General features: G+C 42.0%; 1 protein-coding gene across 2 annotated transcripts in view; it reads right to left on the bottom strand.

Moving 5' to 3' along the window:
- The window catches only part of SORCS3 (sortilin related VPS10 domain containing receptor 3), a 585,385-nt gene that overhangs the window by 207,954 nt on the left and 353,268 nt on the right, over positions 1 to 24,163 (bottom strand). For both annotated transcript variants that reach the window (XM_004265871.4, XM_049696818.1), the window contains exon 5: positions 6,922 to 6,995. In XM_004265871.4, the coding sequence (XP_004265919.1) occupies positions 6,922 to 6,995 (74 nt within the window). The remainder of the gene's footprint in view (positions 1 to 6,921; positions 6,996 to 24,163) is intronic.

Below are 24,163 nucleotides of genomic sequence, written 5' to 3'. Positions count from 1 at the left end.
ATCTATGCTAAGCATGATCACCACGTGAGTCCAACAGGTCTTGACTTCAACCAAAGAGGTGAGTGTTCTGTTTTCCTCAGCGCACTGGATTGACGACCACGTGTAGCTTTCGAACACTGCATTTGCTTTCGGCATTAAGGCAGCTCTTCCAAGGCCATGATATGCAACCAGACATGCAGCATATGGGTGGCCCCCTCAGCAAAGGAGAACTGATTTCCGCTTGCAAGCTGAGCTTTCACATCTCCCCTCCTGACCCTGCATGTATTATTTTGAATGTATTTTTAAATTGCTACACCATTTAAAAAATGTAAGGGAAAGTTGAATCAAATATTATTTGTGGCATACCCTGGTTCGCAAAGGGCCTCTAAACCTGATTCCTTCCACGAGGTCGATGCCTAAATCCCATTATTTGAGATTGCAAAGGACTGTGTTTGCAAAATCGCAGATGCAGCTTCAAAAATTCACCCAATAATGTTAACTTTGTTTGAAAAGACCTTGACTTTCCAGGAAGCAATCTCAAATCACTCTGCCTGTTCCTTAACTCTGTCTCTGTCATGGATAATGTATTAATAGCCAAAGGGTGACGCGCCATGTAGTTCTTCTGGAACCACAGTTTAGGAGCCCATCCTTGAAGCAAAACAGAACCCATTCCAGAACAGGTGAGATCTACAGAGTTTAAACTGAAGTGAAGGTGTAAGAGGGTTCACCCAGCCACATTATCTCAAGGTAATCATGCCCCATTTTCACTTCCTGCTTCTCTGCCCTGTTGGTCCACCCTCACAGCTGCTACTAGGCTGAGCTGGGTAAGTCTAGGACTCAGATATTTGGGATTTTTGTAAGGGAAATGAGCACTTCTCTGAACAGGAATGTGCACACTTGGCTCATGTGCACGCACGCACACACACACACACACACACACACACAGGCAATAAACATTATTCTCACAAAGCAAAATCCTGCCCATCAAAATGTAAAACAGAGTAGAATAGAATGAAACAAGTTCAGAAAACCTCACTAAAAAACTCAGCAGCTAAAAACAACAAATATTTATCATCTCACTGTTCCTATGTGTCAGGAATCTGGGCATGGCTCAACTGGGTGCCTGTGTCTCAGGGTCTCTCACAAGCCTTCAATAGATGTGCTGGCCAGGGCTGCAGACTCACCTGAAGGCTTGAATAGAGAAGGACCTGCCTCCAAGCTCACTCACATGATTGTTGGCAGGATTCGGTTGTTCCTCATTGGAACCAAGCTGTTGGCCTGAGGCCCTTAGTTCCCCACTGACTACTGACTCTAACCTCCCTCAGTTTCTTGTCACACGGGCCTCTCCACTGGGCAGCTCACAAAGCAATTACAAGAATGTACCTAAGACAAAAACCATTGTCCCTTGGTAGCCAAATCTCCGAAGTGACATCTTATCACCTGTGCCACATTCTAGTCACTAGAAGCTAGTCGCTAAATGCAGCCCAAACTCAAAGGGAGGGGACTATACAATGGCATGGTCTCCAGAAGACAGAGGTCATTGGGGGCCATTTCGGAAGCTGCCTGCCACAAGAATGAAGTAAGTATTAACTATAAATACTCATACTTGCACAGGTGTGAATATACAATAGCACAAAATTGATATCTTTAATGACAGGTGTCAAAGATACTCAAATGAATATATTCTGAGGTTATTATTCTCCTTTCAGTGGTAATTAGAACAAAGTCATTAAACACTAACAATCACCAATTTCCCCTCCTACATGTTCTAAGGGATATACAGCAAACAAAGATTGATTTCCTGCGGGGTAGGGTGAGAGTGATGAATGGTGAGGTAGAGGAGAGAGGGTAGGTCATTCTATATAAGAAAAGCTTATGATACTTGGGGAGGAAGGTGTGTGGGGATAGAGGGGTGCTCTGGAAGGGGATGTTCTGTGGACAATAAATCTCTGTGACTGAGAATAGTTTTAGAACCCATGGAAAGAGAAGGAAAAGTTGACAAGGTAACTACCATGATGATCAAGATCTTGGAGAGACAGATATGGGCAAAGGATAGTTTTAGAAAGACTCACTGTGTGGTGTGTGATATAATGCTTCTTTGCAACCCTCTTCAAGAAAATGTTTAGTAAAAACCTACATTGCTCTAAAATGCTTTCAGTGTTGAATTTGGGTCATACCACTTGAACGCAACACTCTGCTGAGACTGGGGAAAACATAAATTTTTATTTGGGCTACCTAGGACACTGGTCCAAGAAAACAATCCTAGATATTAAGGAAATATACATAAAATATTAACCAAACTGTTATTTATGATAGTGAAAAATATGAACATTTCCAATGTCCAATAAAAATAGAGTAATACAGTATGTATCTTTACATAACGAAGAGTTGCATAGACAATTAAAATGATGGCTATAAAGATTTTATAATAACATAAAAATTGTTACAATAGCATATTAAGAGGGGAGAAGGGAGATTATACAAATTCACATGCAATATGTTTAGGCTACACATTAAAGAGCACAGGCACACAAAAAGAGACTGGGAAAAACAAGAACGATGGAAGATTGGAAAGGAAATATTGCAATGAAAGGGTTTTTTAGTCCATATCCTTCCTTTCTCCTTTAAAAGATATTTTCCTAGGATCTCCTATCTATACACACCAGGGAGGACACGTTTTGCTTTTCCATTCTCCCTACCCTCCCTCATGACCTTTCTAAAAGAAAAGAAAAGAAGCTGCTGGCAGAACCATCGCTAGAAATCTACAGTGAGTAAGCCGACCTTAATCAAAGGACAATAGAGCCCCGACTGTCCCTACACACCAGCCACTCCAGCCTGCAACCAGGCATCACAACAGCTCAGAAGAGCTGTCCACAAGGGACTCTCTCCATGAGCTCCCTAAAGTGGGCTAATCTACAACTTGTTCTACATCTGTTGATTCCTATAAGGTTTTTAAAATCTAAAAACCAGTCTATTTTGCAACCCAAATACTCCAGAAAAGAGGTAAGAGTTTAAGTTCCTGGCACCTTAGTGTGTATTACTTTACCAGAACACTCTCCTGCAGTGACAGCAAGGAAGAAGAAATGGACCCTGATCTTTCAGGAGAGAGAACAATTAAGGGGAAGTTAGTAAGGAAGAGACATAGGACACATTCTATCTCTCCTTCAAGATAAGGTACGACCAAATGATCAGGGATCAGAGGCACTTAGAGGCCAGTCCAGTTACACAGAGAACTCAGCAAGGCCTAGGATGCCCGTTCCCTCAATGAAAAAGAGGCCAGAAGAGGGTGAACACCTAGGGAGGGTGAGGGGCTGCAGAGGCAAAGCTGTGAACCGTCACAAGTATTCATATTGGATGTGCAGCGAAAACAATCTTCCCACAGCAGAATGGGCCTGCCTGTTAAGTATCTTCCAATGGAAGGGTGGAAATACTATTCATTTGTAGCTCAGTAGGATATTAAAACAAAAACCAAAACCAAAAATCCCCACTTTTCCCCTACAATTGCTCTGCCCAAGCAGAGACTAGAGAAAGATTACGTTAGGCTACTTAGCCACTCCTGTACTCTCCGTGCAAACTAAAATTGCTAAAACAGTTGGGGTGATGAATGCGAGCGTAATCTGCCTGTTAACCAGGTATCAAATGAGTGAAAAGGTCGCATATAAACGAGTGTTCACGTCAGTCTGACTCTCAGGGCATGAGTTTGATGGCCCAGTCACTCCATGGTGTAAGATTCCTAGGTGACCTCTCTTGATGGCATTAGAACATCTGGAATTCATAAAGAAAATTGTATCTCTAGATGAAGCGTTCATGATTGATGCTAATGAATATTATGCCCCATGCCCTGTCTAACCCACAGGCACTGTGGGGCACTAAGGAGGAAATGGATCATGATAGCCCCTTACGATTCCCAATGCATTTTCACAGCCATTACATTGATCATCACTGGAGATGGTCGATTCTTCTCCAGCACACTTGGCAGAAATCTTTTCTGAATCACAGTGTTCTTCCCCCCAAGTCCCTTCTAGGTTGCTACTTTCCGTCAACTGAGGGCGACAGGGGAGAAGAAACCTAGCATTCGTGAAGGATCTATCCCTAGACATTTGAAAATCTCCAAATTATAGATAACAATATTTGGACAATATTTTGTCTGATTAGCATGTTCACTCTATTTGTCTACATATCGCAAGATAAGAGTCTTTTATTTCAATGTCTTGTTTTTGGCATGACTGCCCTGTCCCCAGTGCGTCCCCACCGTCCCGAATACCACTTCACCCTGCAGCAACCCTCCCAAAGAAGCAGCTGTAGGGCTTTGGGTTGTTGATCTGTTTTGTTTTTACCATGTCAGAAGAATTATGACGCCAGAAAGAGTGAGGACAATAAAGTTAGGTTGAGATGTGGATTCTTGGCAGTAAATTAGACCCATTCGATTGTTATCAGATGTCCGCAGGTAAACAGTCTCACTGGGAATGGGATTCAAATTTGCATCCCAGAAAAATGACAAATCACTTATGCGTCACAGTCTTCAGAACTACTGGTAAACATAGTATTTAAAACATAACTTACAAATTAAAAATCTGAAATGGTGAAACGAAATTGCCAAGAGTCCAGTTCCGAAAGGATTATATCTGGTCCTTTCAAGAAGCACATGAAACTGACAAGAAGAATATTGTTCCCATTGCACAGATGCGGAAACCAGAGCTTGGAGAGGCGCTCTCTCAACCAAAGCTGTGCTCTACACCCTGAGAAATGCACTTTGTCTTTCCTCAAGGAGGTGCCCTGTCGATATTTCCACTCCCAACCCATACAAGCCATGTCTCTCCAACATAAGCGCTTTCAACAGCCATGAATGCTGTCATTGGGGAAAATTTAAAAAAGGTCTGTGTAAAAGGAGCTCTTCCTCTGCAACTCCTATGGCACCTAAAAGAATGATCACAGCAATTATACATCAGAAACGGAGAAGTGATAATACAAAAATGGAATTTTCAGCTACCACTTGGCTAGCCAGCACAGGCACTAACTTTTATATTTCCCCATGGGGGCATATACGAAAGAAGCACAGCGTGGAGAAGAGGTGAAATGCAATTGCCAGGACCTGGGGATTTATCCTTTCTGCTACACAAAGGAAGGGGGAAGGCAGACAGCAACTGGAACATTCTCTCCTTGCTCTTTGCAAAACAAAGGAAAATGCTGCCCTTCATCCACTTAACTTAATTTCCTTCAGAAACAATGACAAGTCTTATCCAGTCTACTGTACTTTCCTTCTCCGTCGACGTGACTTCCTAGTCGGCTAACTGCCTTACCAGCTCAAGAGTTTGTTCCAGAAATAGCAGAGGGCTACTTTTTTCTTTTTGAGGGACTTCTGAGTGTTGGCGCACTGAGAAACTGGCAAAAAGGCAGTAGTTATATAGCTAGAACATCAGAAAAACAAATACTTCCTTTTTCCGCCTTAGTCTATTGAAAAAAAACGTAATACAATTCTAAATACGACCAAATAATCATTGTAATACTAGTTACAGACCAAATAATAGTTGGTCTGAAAAGGGAAAAATAACTGGGCATAGCCAAGGTATTGAGTCAAAAGCAGTGATCCCAATTCCCTTTTTTCTCCCAGTACTTTGTGTATAATACGACACGGTTGATTTTCACAGTGTGCTTCAGCAATCATCATTTTAATTCTGGACAAAGTTCTATAGGTGCAGAGGGGACTGGGTGAAAACGCTGCTTCCAAAGATGTTGGTATGGTTGTATAGACATACAGGGATACATATACCTACATGACCACCACACACACACACTCCACCCCCGCCTTGTGGAAGGCATAAATGGCCATCTCGCGACTTCTTAAGGGACTGACTAAGGTATTTAAAATGAGACATGGAAGAGGTACTACTTTCAAATACTGTTAATTTTTTTCTGCTTTTAATTAAGCACATACTTAAGCATATTATACACTCTGGTGTATGCTCCCTACATATATTTGGCCATCACTTCTGCCGAAATGAAAGCAAGGTACAACTAAGAAGCATTTCATAGAGCAAGGAAGAGTAAAAGGTAAAATTATACCAAACCAAGTTTACTTTGCTACAACCGAGGTAACAACAGTACGCGTGTATTTAAAAAATACCAATTAATAACAACACCTGCCCCTTGTACAAGAGTAAATCTGTTCTCCCTGATAATACCAACTAAAATTTACAACATAATATATAGTTAATGAAGTATTTTTCAATTAAAAAAGAATGACATTTTCTGATTGGAGGAAGGGCTAATTCTTCATCTTAAACACATATTCACTCTTAAAAAAGTTTTTCAAAATGTGCTCCACAGAAGTGGCTCTGAAGGATTCAGGTGTGACGTGAGAAAGGGATTCTGGAGTGAAATGAGTTTGGGAATCAGTAACTTTGTGTTTGGCAGCTTCCCTCCCTCTGGGCTTCTCCAGAGTCTTCAATATCCTAACGTGAATCCTGAGTCTCCAGGAGGGCAGAGTTAGATAACCGTTACCTAAAATTATGTGACCACAGAAATGCCTTTGGAAGGAGAACCACTGTGTGGAACTAATGTTCTTCAGACTATGTTTTCGGAATACTGCTTTTAGAATAGGTTCATGAAATATCTACTATTTTCCAAAAAGAAGGGAGACTAGTACACAGCTAAGAGCACCCCATCATGACCTTCTCATGGAGCTCTCCAGCCCATAAATCACCAGGGATTATGCTACATGCAGAGTCTTCCTCAGGAAGTCTTAGTGGGGCCTGAGATTGTGCGCTTCTAACAAGTTCCCAGGTGATGCGGGTGCTGCTGGTCTGTGAACCAAACTCTCAGTAGCAAAGGGCTAGGACACACATGACTTCAAGTGCTGAAGGTGTCCAGAATTGTCCCGAGTGCTATGTTGTCTGATAATTCCTTACCCAAGAGGGTGGTGAGACTGAGGATGGGGCTTACCAGTAAAACCTGTTGGGTGTGATGCGTTCATGCATGAGTTGCCACCGTCTCCCGAAGTCCATGGAGCTGTAGAGCTGCAAAACAAGGAAGTGAGGAGAGCATAAGTATCAAGGGACACTGTTTAACCAAAATACACATGTCACCCTTCTGGAGATGAACATTCCAATCCATCAGAGCGCCTAATGCACTCAAGTAGGCATCCATTCTATCCAAATACATGAATATGACTGTGCTATGCTTATCATGGGGTCTTCTAATTCAATATACATCCAATACATCAGTTTCATTCAGGAAATATTACTGAACATTGGCACCATGAGTGAACTACGTTTTTTAAAGTCTCTTTTTTGTCCAGTAAATAACAGATATGTTTGTGTGCAGTCGTATATATATACATATATACACACACACACACACACATACATATAACTCAAAATAATCTAAAAGGTAGTTAAAGAGATATATTAGCATTTCTACTTTATAGATGAAGACATCAATGCTCAGTTCTACAAAGTGACTATAGCAGCCGTATGGAAAACCAGGATGTCTACGCTGATTTAGCAGACGCCAGGTTTATACTACAACACATCAACTCCACCAACTCTCACAGTATTTATTCAGACCAGGCTCTTACTCCATGAGTAAGTACCAACTACTATGTGTGTCCAACTCTGCACATGGGAAAAATAGGCAAAACTACTCTGACCCTCAAATATACATACAGGTCTACCACATCAAACGGGAAAATGGGGCAAAGGCTAAGGCTCCAGGAGGTGAGAGATGGGAAAGATAAACTGGGGTAAAAATGGAACAGTGAGGCTTCCTGAAGAAATATATTTTGAGCTAGGCCTTTGGAAATAGGTGGTGTGGACCAGAGAGAAGGTGGATTGAGATTTTCCTGGGTGGAAGAGACAATGTGGAGAAAGGTGTTAATATGGCTACGGTCTTGAGCTTGGCTCTGGGGGCGCTTCTAAGAGAAAGGAGGGATGTGGTAACAGTTGCTGGCCAAAAGCAGGTGGAGGCTGTCTGTCTGTCTGTCTCCCTATTCATCCATCCATCTATCTATTTGCAGGTGTTTTTATATCTCTCTGTATGTACATTTATATTGGAGAGGGGCTTGGGAGAAAGGAGAGGGTTTGTGAGGACCAGACCATCCCATATGGGAAGAATTTATCCACATAATTTATTGCAAGAACTGAGTATTCCATGCAGGGTTTTAAGAAATAGATCACTTTCTTTCCCATGGCATATGCTGAGACTTAAGACAGATGTTTCTCAAGTAAATATAGGAGAGACTTTGGTTGGTGCCTTCTATAACCCAAAGATATCAATCAGACTCTCTGTCAGCCCTGCTTCCAATCTGAGCAAACAGAACCCCAAATTCCTTCAAATAGAACCAGGAGAGGAAGACTGTGTCTTCCTCTGCTGCAAACTCTAGCAACAGGTCAGGCAAAAACCTTGAGGGTCACACCGACCCCTGAATCCGCCAGGGAAATCATCAGACCCTCCATCCTGGAGGCTGCTTGTCGTGGCAGAATGCCACCCACCACAGCTCCTGCTCGGGCGCACTGCTGGGAGAAGCACGGCTCCTCTCATTCCATGCTCTTCCCAACAGAAACAACTAGAGCTCAGTGCCGATCTACTCATCCAAGCCTGTTCCACTTCCTGCCTCCCTGTCTCTGGTTTTGCTTTTTCAGCTTTTCAGTTTGACTGATGAGAGAAAAATCAGATTGAATTCTCTGCCTGGAGGCTGGTTCAGATGAACAGAAAGAGTAGGCTCCTCTTCATTAAGGGCCTTGGGTTAGCTACCTTGTCTCTCAATCTACAGTAAGTTGCTGAGTCTGAAATGAATTGTATTCTCCCACAAGCTGAATCTTTGCAGCCTCTCCATCCATCCATCCATTCATTCATTCATTCACTAAAAGTACATCAAACAACTACTATGCTTTAAGCACTGAACTAAGTGCAGGGATTACAAAGGTTAAAAATACCATGGATAGTAAAAGATAGAAATCCAGACAATTACACTGCCATGCATTATATGTCATAATATTAATACTGTTTATCTCTGCAATGGTAAGATTGTGGGCAATGGATATTTTCTTCTTTCAGTTTTTGGGATTTTTAAAAAATTATTGTGAACATGTATTACTTTAGTAATTTAAAAAAGGAAAGCTCTGACACTGAAATAGAAACAAAGCACAGAGGAAATCACTCAACAGAAAGTGCTAGAAGATTGTTTAATGGTATGAAAATGTTCATTATCTATTATTTATTTAAAAATATGTTACAAACCATGCACATATCGATGCTAATTTTATTTAAAGTATTGCATAACTTGAAATATATTAGAAGAGAATATGTCAAAACATTAGTAGTGGTTATCTCTGAATTGTGGAATGATGGGTAATTTATATACTTTTTAAAGCTTCCCATTATTTTTAGCTTTCTTTACAATAGATATATATTATACTTCAATAGTAATAGTAGCCTATGGTTTATTCTATTTAAATTTATGTAACAATAATTTTCTTTTTATAATGTACATGTTATATTTATCTATCCTTTAAAAGACCAAGAATTAAACTTGCAATTTTTCCACTGGGGAACTGGAATTAGACAAAGCAACATGGGATTTTCCATAAAATGGTATTTCACAGAGGTTATTATCATGGATAGCGGTGAATGAATCCTTCCTTGGACAGAAAATGTATTAGCTCACGCAGTGTTTATATAGTCCTGCATGGCTTCAACCCAAAGTGTTTCATGCAACATTAAAATAAAATGTATTTTCCAAACAATAAACATGTTTAAAACACTTCTTCTTTACACAAAGTTACACATGAGACGTTGTTCTCCTCCATATACTGCCTTACGATGTCCCCTCCCTTCAAGGATGTCATTCTTGGACTTTTACCAAAGAACAATCCAGACCCCCTTCTCTCCCTTCTTCCACTGTATGTCATGGTCTCATCTCTCTTAACAAGCACGCACTCAGTAGTGACATGCACACGCAGCGCCCTAAATGAATCATCGGAACAGCTGGAAAATATGAAAGAGCACGTTCTTTTCCTTATTGATTCAGTTATTCGTTCCTTAATTATATCAGCCTGCCAGGGAAAAGCATCTGATAGCTGAAAAACTAAAGAGGCAATTTAATCAATGTAATATTCCACAGGAAGAACAACAAGTTGTATCTGGAAAGCTTAAGTTCAAAGAATAATACGACTGCATTAGGAGGTTATGGGTTGAATTATGCCCCACCCCCCAAAAAAAGATCTGTCTAAGTCCTAACCCCCAGTATCTCAGAATGTGAACTTATTTGGAAATAAGGTCTTTGAAGATGATCGAGTTAAAATAAGGTCAGGATCCAATATGACTGATATTGTCATAAGGAGAAATTTGGACACATAGACAGACACAGAGGGGAGACAATGAGAAGACACCCAGAGAGAAGGCCATGTGAAGACAAAGAATTTTAGTGATGTATCTACAAGCCAAGGGATGCCAAAGACTTCTGGCAAATCACCAAAAGCTAAGAAGAATCGAAGCCGCCCCTATAGGTTTTAGAGGGAGCATGGTCCCGCTAACACCTTCATTTTAGACTTCTAGCCTCCAGAATGGTGGGACAATGGAATTCTATTGTTCCAAGTCATCCAGTTTGTGACACTTCGCTATAGCAGCCCTAGGAAACTAATACAGGCATCTTACGCTTGCTACCAGGAGTAATAATGACAGATCTGGCTACATTTTTCTGTTATTTTCTTGTCTCCACTCCTAGGCATTTAGTTGTAAGGCCAGAAGTATTATTTAGGGCCAGACTGTTGAATCTGTGGTTGAAAACCAAACTCTCATTTGCCTGTATTTCTCTGTCCTGTGCCTTTTTACCACACCCCTAAGGATATTTTCTAAGAATAACTGTGAATTCATAAAGACCATATGGCAGTAACCAGACATAATCAGAAGGGGCAACAAACTATACATTTTATAGCAGCTTTTGGTATTCCAGCCAGATTCCCTAGAGCCAGCAGATCTCCCATGTAGAGGGAAGGACGGTTTGGAATACATTTATATAAAAGCTCTCCCCTGTAGGCAAATTCAAACTTAGTGTGTAACTGTCCTGATTTTTTGCTCAAAACCCATGGAGTTTAGGTAGCATTCCACTGAACTATGGCCATGATGATCTTGGTCTTCAAAAAAAAATGAGACTGGTTTCTGCTCAAAATAAGGTCTCTGCACCTTTTTCCTTGGTAGCCACAGAGCAAGTGGGAGGGCTTGGCTGGCTTCTGCAAGGTTGCAGGAAGAATCCCCCGTGTTGTGGCAATATTAGTGGTAGGCAGAAGAGAAACCAGGTCACATGGCAACAAAGAGTCCTTTCTAACCTGTGCCTCTGGTTGCTTCCTCAGATGTTCTCCAAAGAACTCCTTTCTTCATAACGAGGGGAAACAATTGCATCCAAGGTCCCTCTAAGCTCTGGAGATGTAGACAAGAACTTCTGTCCTCAGTAACCATTTTCCTTTGCCCTTAGGAGTTATAAGCCATCTACACCATAAAGATATTTATAAAAAGACATAGACAGTCACCTAGTTATGCCATCCTATTGGAGATGGCAACATTTTTCTTTCCTTCTTGAAGATTTCTAGCCACGAAGATTTTCTCTCTCTCAGATGGTTTACATCATCCATTCCTTCATTTAACAAATATTGATCAAATGTCTATTAAGAACCAAGCACTGTTCTGTGGGTTTAGGATACATCAGTAAACCAAAAAGACAAAAAGTCTCTGCTGTCAGGGATTGTACATTCTAGTGGAGATCGAGAACTCAAATGCCCTAAAGTTCACTGTGTGAATAAGTGAGGGAGGGATAAGAAAAGCAGTACCACTACTTGTATTCTTTAGACAGGCTCATTTTGCTGGCACGTAATGCACTAAGGAAATTTCTTTGCTTATCCAAGAGGATTTTTCCTATTTTTATTGAAACACTTGATAAAAGGCTACCTTTTATTTTCCTGCTTTTAATAGAGACATGAGTTCAAAAAATGTTTCACTTTCCTCTTAACTCTAAGAAAAACACCATACAAGCCTGATAATGTTTGGCAGATGAAATTTCCCCACAATGCTGGGGAGAAGCAGGGAGTCCAGAGAGCTCATGCTTCATCAAAAAATGGGCTTAGCTGTTCCCTAGCTGGACAGGAGCACTGAGCCAGTGTGGTCAGGCTTTAGAACCCCGAAGAGAACCTGAAAATTCGGATTTTTTATGGGAAATCTCCATATTTTTCAATTTTGGCAAAACTTGAAAAATTCAAAACATACTGCAGGGCAAAATACGATGTGTCTTAATCCAGATGGCCAAGTGCTGCCTGAGGACCACCAATTGGCGATCTGAATCCTAGCATAGACCTACAACTGCCTACAGGAGACAGTGGGACTATTTGACCTTGAAGTAAGACTGCCAGATTTAGCAAATAAAAATACAGAACGGGAATTTGTATTTTCAGATAAAAAATCAACCATTTTTTTGTGTAAGTGCATCCTGTGTAACAGTAGGGATATGCCTATATATATATATATATATATATATATATATATTTTTTTTTTTGCAGTACACGGGCCTCTCACTGTTGTGGCCTCTCCCGTTGAGGAGCACAGGCTCTGGATGCGCAGGCTCAGCGGCCATGGCTCACGGGCCCAGCCGCTCCGCGGCATGGGACACAAACCCATGTCCCCTGCATCGGTAGGCAGACTCCCAACCACCGTGCCACCAGGGAAGCCCGATATGCCTATATTTTTAAAACGTTGTTATTTACCTGAAATTCAGATTTAATTACATGCCCTATATTTTGTCTGGCAACCTTACCTTGAAGTCCCTCCCATTCCATCTCTAAAAGTCTGAATTATAAGATGCAGCCCCTTATATTGGGCTTCTTTACTCTTTGACATTGGATGCCACCAAGCGAATAAAAGAATCTCCAAATCACTGTAAATACTTCCTGTAATCAATTCAGTCAAACCATTTCACTCAATCTATTTAATGTCAATTGAGCACTAGCCTGTGCTAAGCTCACTACCAGGTATGATGATACAAAGGTGAAGAACACAAGGTTCCCTGATCTCTAGATGAGACGATGGATGTGTCAACAGGTAAGTGCAACATGACACAAGGAAGCCCCTGTCAACAGAGGCAGAGGAGGGCTAGGAGGATTCAAAGGAAGGAGTGGTCAGGTCTGCTGGGCTTGGCACTAGGCCAGGGACTGAGGCAGAATGGACGAAGAGGAGCTGGCCTGAAGGGTAAGTTCCCCCCAAAACACTGCAGCTAACAAAGGCGAAGATTTCTAGACATTAGAAAAGATGTTGGAGAAACAAACATTATCTCATCCTCCTACAAAAGTACAACTCAACTGGCCATGGATCAGTGTACACTGGTCTAACATCTCAAAGGAGAAAGAGCAGAGATGGAAAGGGGTCTGAATAAGGGCATGTAAAGGATTCAAGAGGAACAGGGGAAAACAGCTCTGCAAGAGCCTAGGTGTGAGGATAAAATGAAGACTTAAAGATGCACCGTGATGGGCTTCCCAGGTGGCGCAGTGATTGAGAGTCCGCCTGCCGATGCAGGGGACACGGGTTCGTGCCCCAGTCCGGGAAGATCCCACATGCCCGTGAGCCATGGCTGCTGAGCCTGTGCGTCCAGAGCCTGTGCTCCGCAACGGGAGAGGCCACAACAGTGAGAGGCCCGCGTACCGCAAAAAAAAAAAAAAAGATGCGCCCAGAGAGTGAAGGCTATGAAAGTAGAGAGGCGTAAGCAGATACACACTTGTTTATCAAGTTTCAAAACATCCTCCCTTGAAACCTAAAAGAGGCAAGATTACAACAGCAAAAATGAATGACTACTTTTAAAAGCAAGTTCATAAAATTCATTACTCTAAGAAGCCGGTGAGAAAAGCACAGGATATCCTATAACAGTTTAAGACTCAATGCTTCTCAAAGTTTTTTTCATCAAAACATCTCTAACAGCCAAAGGGAATAAAGCATCCCACCAGGAATCTGGAGGTTTGACCTTAAGCAGTCTGACATAAGGGCAAACATTTTCAAGTCTCTAATTTTCACCAGAAAATTCCATGGATGTTTTATAGTCTACTCTGTATCTGTGCTTAGAATAAAAAAATAAATTTCTTCACCAATCTTCAAGTGAAATGGACCCTCCAGAAAGACACTCTATATCTATCACACTCTCTTTACACCACTGTCCCCGAGAGGTGCATTTTTGAGTCCCAGTTTGAAGAGGGGGGAGTGACACCAAAAATGGCTGATGCATAGTTAGGGACCAGATGCTACTGATGGGGGTAACTCATCTCACTGTCTCAACTGTGTAGGGTGACTACAAGCGGGGTTTGTGATCATTTCTTGGTGCCTATGACAACTGGAATCCTGGACTTGATATGAGGAGACACCCTTGGGCAGGGTTTTCATTTAATTTTATGACCAAGGGAGAGGAAAACATGTAGTTCTGGTGATATCATACTTGCAAGAAAGCAATTCCATTAGACCCTGTTTGCTAACATAGCAAGCCTTATTTTTGTCATGGCTTTTGTAGGATTCCTCAGGCTTATCCACCTGACTGGACCTCCAATTCAGAGGTCATATGTACATCTGAATAAGCAAAGCCTTTTGTTTCCTAAGTCAGTGTTCTACTCCTTGCTAGAGGTGCTGGTGACTCTAAAGGCCCATCTGAGCACACAAAGCATAGACGATGCTTGCGCCCAGATGCCCCAATGCCCACCCCACAGTAAAGATGCTTTCTTCCAATCGGGCACACAGAAACTGGCTCATAAGGATGTTAGTGTCTACACTCTGTCAAAGGGGGGACACCGTGCTCATTCCCCACCTGCCTTTTCCTCCAGGATTCTCTCCATCCGCCTTATTTTCCAAGTTGCAGCCACACTAGCCTTCTTTAGCTTCTCAAACATGCCATGGACTCTCAAGTCCAAGGCTTTGGCACATGCTGTCCCATCTGCCTAAAATGCCCTTCCTCCACTCTGCACCTTCTCCCTCTTTCCATGCATGTACCCAACTGCTGCTCCTGTGTCAGGTCTCAACAGAAATAGCCCTTCCTAAGGGAAGCTCTTTGGTCACCTCCTGCCCCAGACAGCACGAGGTCCACCTGCCATCTGCTCTCATGGCTCTCTATCCTCTTATTTCATAATATTCACCAAAATATGAAATTATATATTTGTGTAATTATATGACTGACGTCTGTCCTCCTTTCTAGATAGTAGGAATTGCCACTTTAATAGTCCCAGGTGTTTAACACAGTGCCAGGTCTGGAAGAATAGACGCTCAATAAATATGTCCTGAATGAATACATGATTATTCCATTCCAAGCCTTTCAAAGTTCTATTCCTTCCACCTGAAAGGCCTCCCTTCCCTTCCCAAACTTGTCTAAATTCTACCCTTCTTTCAATATTAGTTCAAATTGTCTCCTGTCCATGAAGCCACACTTGGTCAAAAGAGACAAGATTATAAAAGGAAAACTAAAGGACTACTTTTAAAAGCAAATTCATAAAAGAAGCTGGAGAGAAAGGAAGAGTATCCTATGAATAGTATCTCTTTTCTCGTAATTAAAACCAAGTGTCCAACCAGACTCCAGTAACAGGTTTCTCTTATAAGCTCTCAAATTGCTTTTATTTAATTCATCCAACCATTAATCTGGTCACTTAATTCACTTATGCATCAAAACTTCAGGTAATCTCTTCAGATAGATTAGGGGCCCCTGGGTGAGAGAATCCCATCTGAAATCTTGACCCCTTCAAAGAAACTTCCACTGAGCTGCTCGACAACACAGAATCAGAGAATCATAAACTTTTATAGCTAAGAGTGTCCTTAGAGGTAATCCGGAAAATTCTTTTTACACATGGGGAATCTAAGGCTCAGAGAACCTAAGTGACTTGCCTGGTATCACACAGCTAGTTAATTGTGGAGCTAGAATTCAAACCCAGCGTCTTGATTCCCACCTCAATGCTCTTGTAATTGTGCTGTATTGTCGTTTTTTGTTAATTGCTTGATTCTAAAAGAAAAACAAGTTAATATAACCTCACAGGAATAATGGCTCATTTGGGTATACCATACATGAATAACACCGTGCCTTGAATCTCTTCAGCACTTTTATTTACAAATCATTTTCACAATTCATTTTATCCTCTTTCACGCTGAAGAGTATTTTCTGAGCTAACAGACACATGAGACAATCTTACAAACAATTCACATAGTATTTACCAAAATCCATTGTTTTGTCCCCACAGTCCTATTCTCTTGGCCATTTTCCTTTGCAATCAGATTCTATTCATTTTTATTCATTATGATTCAGAAGCATCTCATTTTAAGCAGTACCCTTTGAACACAAATGTTGGTATTCCTCCACAAGCTGACTTTGTTCTGACCCACACCTCTCCCCCTATACCTGTGTTCTCTCTCCTTCATGGTTTTGGTTTCACATCACCTCCTACTATTAATATCCACTTTATCACCTACTTTACTGGCTTTTCACTGCATTCAATTTGTCTTTAATTCTTTTCCAAGTTCAAATTTGTTTTTCTTTCCCCCAAAACATGAATCTAAAAGAGATGGAAAGAACTTAATTTTTTTTTAGTTTTAGGTCATTTATTTAATGTAAATTACTATCTTTAAGTATCAAAACAATAATACCTGCCTTTAATTTGGAAGAAATGAAGACTTTACTAGACCTACCGTATGAAACACCATTTGAAATATATCCCCAGGTGGACTATTGAAACATGCTCATGATTTTAGCATTAATACGTGACCAGAAACTCTAAAAATTCATTCAAACTCAAGACATTAAAGGGGAAAAAACAGTGTATACTTCAAAGTCTATTCTTTCAGAAAAATAATAATAAAGACAAAAAGAAACTTACATTTATGGAGGATCTGCCCCTGACAGGTATTTCTGTATATAGTTTAACTGACTCAAAATAAATACTTTTTGATGGTTATTTCTGTCCACACTTCTTGGAGAAGAACACTGAGGACTTGCTCTAGATCCCAAAGCAAACTCCAAGACATCTGATTCCAAAACCAGTGTTCATTCCAAAATACCTGCTGCCATTGAAAAATGAGTGCTATCAAGGAAACAACCTGAACTGTAAGGGAGCTCAAACTATAATATCCCAGAAAGGTTGTCAAAACTTGAGGCTGTGGCACAGAAAACTGAACAAGGAGCAAAGAGGTTTATAACTGTTTTCAAACATGGGAAAAAGTTGTTCTGTGGAAGGACAATGAGACTTTCTCCTGCTGCATCAAAGGGCAGAGCAGGACCAAAAGGTAATCTAGACAGAAGTAAATGTTGTCTTGACATAAGAAATAATATTCTAATGGAAAGAACTCCCCAAGGCTGGAAGAAGCTTCCTTGCATGGCAACAAGTTCTCCAGGGAGTTACTGGGTGTGCTTAAGTAGAAATTGGATGAGCACTTTGATTAAGGTGATACCATCAGGAAATTAAAGCGTCACATAGGGTTTAAGCCAATGAGTTCTTAGGTACCTTTAGATACATGATCTTTGATTCTTAATCCAAGAGCAATAATCCTAGGAAGAGAACCCACGAGAATATTCACTAATCATGCTCCCTAACATTGGTAAAAGCTGGCAGAAGAATTTTTTTCAAAGGCACTCAAATGTCGTTGGAAAGGCCAGGACTCTGTGTGGCAGCTTTGATGGATTCATTCAGCCTCCCTGTATCTAAGACTTTTGCAAAAGGATTTTCAGCTCCTCCCTTCAAGAGCTAGAATTTATTTCTTCACCCCTTGTTTGGGCATCAGAATGCAGTAGAAGAATCCCAGTTCTGAGTGTAGTCCCTCAGAAGCCTTGGACACTTCCAATCTTTCAGAATGCTGTCCCCCAGGGTGAACAAACCTTGGCTAGCCTGCTGGAGGATGAAAGACCACATGGAAGAGAACCCAGCATACAGCCATCTCAGACCATCATACAGCCAGCTGAGCTCTAACTAGAAAGGCGAGCCCAGACAAAATCAACACAGTTGCCAACCCAGCCACAGCTGACCACAGACACATGAATGAATCTAGCCCAGACCAGAAAGATCACCCAACTAATCCACAGAGTTGTGAGCAATAATTCAGGTTTATTGTTGTAAGCTTCTAAGTTTAGGGAGAGTTGGTTACACAGCATTAGCTAGCTGCTACACAGACCTTAGATACAAGTCTTGGCTCTACCACTGGCCTAGATGAGCTGTTTTGAGGAAGACTTTAAGTCCTTCATTCTCAGTCTTCTTATCTAAGTATGATGAAGGGCTTTCTCCACAATAGTGGCTCTCAAACGTCAAAGTTATTCAGATGTCTTGTTAAAAATGTATATTTCAGGCCCTCCTCTAGAAATTCTGATTTGGAGGGTCAAGAGTGGAGCCCAGAAATATGCATTTTGACAAGATATCAGAGGATTCTAATGTAAATGCAGAGGAACCACACATGGAGAAACTCTGTTCTAGATCATTCTTATGGAAGCTTGGACATTTATAACTAAGCTCATCATCCTGTCTTCAGTCAATCTCTACCTTCATCACAGGTAGAGGATGCCCAGCTGAACATTTGGAGCTCCTTAGAGATGGGGGTGTCACAGACACTCTAAGGCCCAGTAGAGAAGAGTGACTTGCCCTTAAGTCAGACAGCTTTTCGCTCCTGGGAAACCCGCTCCTAGCTCCATCCCAGAAACCAGAACCTGGGAAAAGAAGATAGGCAGACTGCTTCCACTCAAAAAGATTCTGTCCAACTGCCAATGCTGGAACACGATTACATAGCAAACAGCATAGCCTCAGCTAAAATGCACAGTAACAGCTGGACTGTGTTCCCTGAAAGTACAATGCATTTATTACACAGATAATTAGACTTCCCTCTAGATCCAAAAGTCATATGGTCCGTGCATTAAGTAAAGGGGACTTACCACAGCCTAGCCAACCCTTGCCCAAAGCGCACAGAAAATGCTGATCCCTGGGTTCTAAAATGGGGTGAGGAGGGAGCTGGGGTGAAGCCAGGAAGACAGCAACTTCTCTGATGTTCTTCTGTTCTTGGCTTTAGTGACCCAAGTCAGTGGTTCTCAACTCTGCATCACAGTTACCTAAAAGTTTTAAACAACAGTGATACCTGGGCCCCATCTTAGAAAACTTAAATCAGAATCTTTAGGAATAGACTACTTGGGCATAGGTATTTTTAAAGGTCTCCAGGTAACTCTAATGTGCAGACAGGGTTGAATACTACTGGTCTAAAACAGAGGTTGGCAGACTATGATCCACCTCTTCTCACAAAGAAAGTTTGACTGGAACCTAGCCATACTCATTCGTTTAGAGTTGAGTGTTGCAACAGAGATCATATGGCTAGCAAAGCCTAAAATACTATTCAGTCCTTTCCAGAAACTTTGCCGACCGCTGCCCTTAGGTACTGGTCTTCAGACTCGGTTAAGAGGTCCCAACAGAGGAATTTTATCCTGAATGCCTCCTAGCTTGGTTACACACCCTTTTTACCTATTTCTCCAACACCAGGAGCCCGCAAGTACATGATAATAATAATAACTAATGTCTAACGAGGACTTATCATACGTACCTTATCATACGTCAGGTACTAGATTAAGTGGTTTGCATCTTCGCCTTTAAATCCTACAACCACCCTGAGAGGAAATCTGGTTATCGTCATCTTACAGAATGGAAAACTGAGCTTTGGAGAGGACTGAGTTACTTGTCTGAAAACACAGAGTAAGTGCAGAGATCAGATTTAAATCAGGCTGTCTGATTCCATGGCCTATGTGCTCAGTAACCACACAAGCCGAGATTCACAACACGGAAACGTGGAGCTTCTGAGCCAGACAGCAATGGGAGCTTGGGCAGGCTGCTTCCAGGGGCAGGGGCAGGGGAGTTCTAAGAATATCTACCATACAGAGCTGTGGTAAGATTAGGGGTAGCACGATGCCTACTAAAATGAAACTGTCTGGCAGACAAACTATTTTTTTGGTCAGATTTTTCTTCTGAAGACGTTCTTGACAATATTTCACTAATTATTTTCATCCATTTAATCACTCAGTAATTTAGTGAACACCTTACCTGAACCAGGCATGGTTCTATATTCTAAGGATACAGCAAAGAACAAGGTGCTAGAAAACACAGTTGTCAAAAAAATATGTATCTATATTTTAAAATATATTTCATTCACTTACTGCCCATTTCTCCCACTACCATGTACACTCCATGAAATGAGGGGTCAGCAGCCTTTTGTGCTTGGGAACAGTAGACAGATCCCAGCACAATGCTTGGGGGGCCACTGTAAATAGTGAAACCACTAAAGAAAAGCACAAAAATACAAAAAAACATAGCACAAAGCAGACCATGAAAAAGACAGTTCTTTGTACCCTGAGAATTCAAACAAGAAGGCAGAGCATCGCCTTGTTCAAGCTCTGCTGGGAACATGCACGTCAGGTGACTCAAATTTCTTGCCACTCAGCACATGTTTGCAAATGTCCACAAAAACTTTCTGAGTACTGATTTGGGGGTTATAAGTGAACTTTAGCGAGTAGGTAAATTCGCAAATACGGAATCCGCAAATAATGAGGATCAACTGTATAATGTCACGCAAAGATAACTACTAAGAAGATCAAAGCAGGATAAGGGGATAAAGCAAGAAAGGGGTAGTATTTTTGTGAAGGTGGTCAGTGAAGACCTCTTTGCATAGCTAACATGTGAGCAGAAACCTGAATGAAATGAAAGAGCAGGTGATGTGAACATCTGAAAAGTGACCTAGGAGGGAAGAAGAGCAAGGGCAAGGACCCCGAAGTGGGAGTGTAGTGGCATCTTGGAGGAACACTACAGGCCAGTGTAGCTGGAGCAGTGCACAGAGAGAGAAGCTTTGGGAGATGAAGTTAGAGAGAAATCAGGGAGGACTTCATGTACAAGGCATATCTATCCTTGATAGGATCTGAGGTCTTCTATGCATGATGGAAGTGTATGGAGGCATCTGAAGATAAGTCTGCCACAATCTAATTTAAGTTTTTAAGATCACTTGCAGAAAGTAGGGGATCCACAGAGAAGGGATGATTGGGGTGGTCCAGGGAAAAGGGGTGGTGGCCTGCACTAGCCTATGAATGGTGGATTTGGGAAGGTGGAGGGATTGGCAAGGTGTTCTGGAGGTAATGCCAATAAGATTTGGTGATGGAAGGGCTGTGAGATCTGAGAGTAAAAGAGGCATCACAGACAACTCAAAGATTTTGGACTCTACCAACTGTGTAGTGGAGGAAGATGAAAGAAATGATCATATTCAGGATATGTTTTGCAGGTAGACATGACAAGATTTGCTGCTGTACTCGAGTCGAGTTTGAGAGAAGCAGACAATTCCAAGATGTTGAGCCTTTAGAAAGGGGTGTCATTTACTATAATTCAAATCTGGGAAAATTAAGAGTGTGTGAGGGTATCAAGAGGTACATGCATTAATTTATTCCTCTTTGGATTTTTATGTGTGTGTCTGTGTGTCTGTGAGTGAGAGAGAGAGAGAGAAAGAGAGAGAGAGAGAGAGAGAGAGAGAGAGAAAAGAGAAAATTATAATTAAGTAATAGGTACTCATCAAATGTGTATAAATTACCTATCGTGTATGCTCTGCTAAGTACTAGGGATAGGCAGAAACAAAACACAGCCGCCACGGAGGAGCCTGAAATCGAATGGCGGAAACAGACAACTAAGCAGGTGATTATTTTATTTTTTTCAGTACAGGTTCTGAAGCCAGAGAATGTCAGGCAATGCCCAGTGCAACACAGAAAGAACACTGGAGTGAGATCCAAGCGTCCTAATCTGCAGAAACTCCAATTTCTCCAAAGAAAGACCTGAGAAAGAATGATTTTGCTGGTCCATAAATACAGTCAAGAGTTTTCAGCACAGCTGTTGAATAAATCACTACTAGGTTCTCCTTGGGAAAAGGCTTCGGAGAAGGCTGGGCAGGCCAACAGCCTCCATGACATCAAGTGGCACACAAATGTCTCCTCGCTCAAAGGGTAGCCGTCAGCTCCCAGGACCGGCATCCCCATGTTCATTCATCCACCCGCTGAACTTGTCCGTAGGTGTGCTTGCTGCTTTGAACGTGTAACCAAGAGCAACCCGGGGGGAGAGAGACACAAAACTCAAAGTCCTCAAGCAAGGGAAAAACCTCCGCAGACAAATGAAACACAACTTCCTCCAAGGTTTGAGCAAGGACAAAATAGCTCTCTTGAGGAAAAGCCCTGCTGAAGGCAAGCTACTTTTCCCTCTGAGTGTCTTTCTACCTTTCTCTCTGGTCCCAGCATTGACAGAGACCAAACTGAAAAATAAGACACAATCCTTTCCCTTAGACTCCACAGTATAGCTGGTAGAGACCAGCATTTTCAAAAAGAACTTACTGTAGAAATCCAAGAGGGAGATAAACAAAGAAAATATAAAACTATGAAACTGTTGCACTCACACAGCAGAGCTTCCTGACCTCACGACAGATTATTACCAGGCACACAGGCCGTATGTTACACATTCTGTCTGAAAGTTCTGCGTCAGAAGAAGGCTCTGTTTAATGCTGAAGCAGGCAGCTCATACACACACACACATTTATACACACTCCTTGGCCGCCTCTTTTCTAGATATATGCCTGGAGTTTCTACTCTAGTCTGGGGGAGAATGTATAGATACCAGGACTTTTGATGCTCCCCTGGGCGAACAAGGCAAAACTCAGATTCCTTCCAGCATATAACAGCCAAGACACGGGTTGGGTAAAGACCTGATGCCCCTCTTCTCCATTTCCCCTGCCCTTATTCCAACCTATTTCATGGAAACGTTGCATTTCAGGGCTGGCACGGTCCCAAGAGATCAATGCTGGAGTCCCCTTTGAAGCCAGTAACCATGAGGTGGGCTTATTACATCTTTGTCTGACAGGAAAGTGGCCCCTCAACCCTCCAATGGTGGCATTTCGTACTCAGAGAACAGTGAGTGACAACCAACAGTCAAGGGCATTCTCAGCTACCTCGGCAGATACGAGAATGGGAAAGTGCGCAATCCCTTGAGGACAATCAGGAAGACCACCCACAAAGTCACACTGACCAGAGGTCGGTTCTGGGCTACTGCCTATCACATAAGGAGCGTGAATCACCTATACATACAGATGCCCCCTTCTGCCATTTTGTTTTCTTTTTGACTTAACATTATTGCACCAAGAACACTAAACTCCAGCAACGTCCCCATGACAAAGTCAAACTACACAAGCCAGAATAATTAGGGGAAAGGGAGGCTGGCTTCTCCTTGAAGTGGACACTTCCCAGCTCCTTGTCTGCCCAGGCAAGTGCATGGAAATCACTCTGCCTGTGAGCTCCTCCCCCCATTTCCAACTAGATTTTATGGTTTGCTCATTTCCTGCTATTTGTCCCCAACCCTCCCAGGCCTATCCCTGTCCAGCATTCATAATTTGGCCAGGAAACTTAGAATTTATTTTCGATTTCTTCCTCACTGCTTTGCCCAGCAGCTACAGAGATGCTTCAGACTGATTTTCCAACACCCCTACCGCCACTGTCCCCAGGCAAGGGCCAAAAGTTCCTCTTGGACCCATCCTTTGGATGTGCTCACTCTCTGTGGCATGATTTATAGAAAGGCAGCCTCAATTATGATTTCCCTTACTCTCCGCATTGATGAAGTGCTGAAAATACAGAATTGCCAAGATGGCACGGTACACAGCCTCCAACTCAAACAGCTTTCCGCCGACAGCCCCAAGCGCACACACACAAAAAAGGCTGCAGCACCAAAAACAAAGCCTCAATCCATCAGTGCCAATGACGGGAAGACCGGGGGCTGTTTTCCTCAGTCAGAAAAGTGGCCCCACCACCAATCTCCTCTCTCCAACCAACACTGGGAACTCTCTGCTCTTTCTTCTGGCTGCGAGCTTAGAGGCAGCCACTGATAGGGGCCAAGCAATTTCAGGAGTAGCAGCCAGCAGACAGGAATCAGGAGATTAAAATAATAAATCTGCATATGTGCTTCTATTTCTAGCCCTTGTTTACTCACAGTAGTAATAATAAAAAAATTAAACCAGTAACTGAAATAAAAACAACTAGACCCATTTATCTACTGGCTTTGGTTTCACTTTTATTCTGTCGATTTGAAATTGGTGAGAACTCCAAAATAGTGTTTCACCCAACAGGAGAGTTTGTGGAAACAGCTTATCCCAGTGCTTT

Source organism: Orcinus orca, chromosome 14 (assembly GCF_937001465.1).
Source record: "Orcinus orca chromosome 14, mOrcOrc1.1, whole genome shotgun sequence".
NCBI classification, from domain to species: domain Eukaryota; kingdom Metazoa; phylum Chordata; class Mammalia; order Artiodactyla; family Delphinidae; genus Orcinus; species Orcinus orca.
This window is presented reverse-complemented; position numbering and strand designations above follow the sequence as displayed.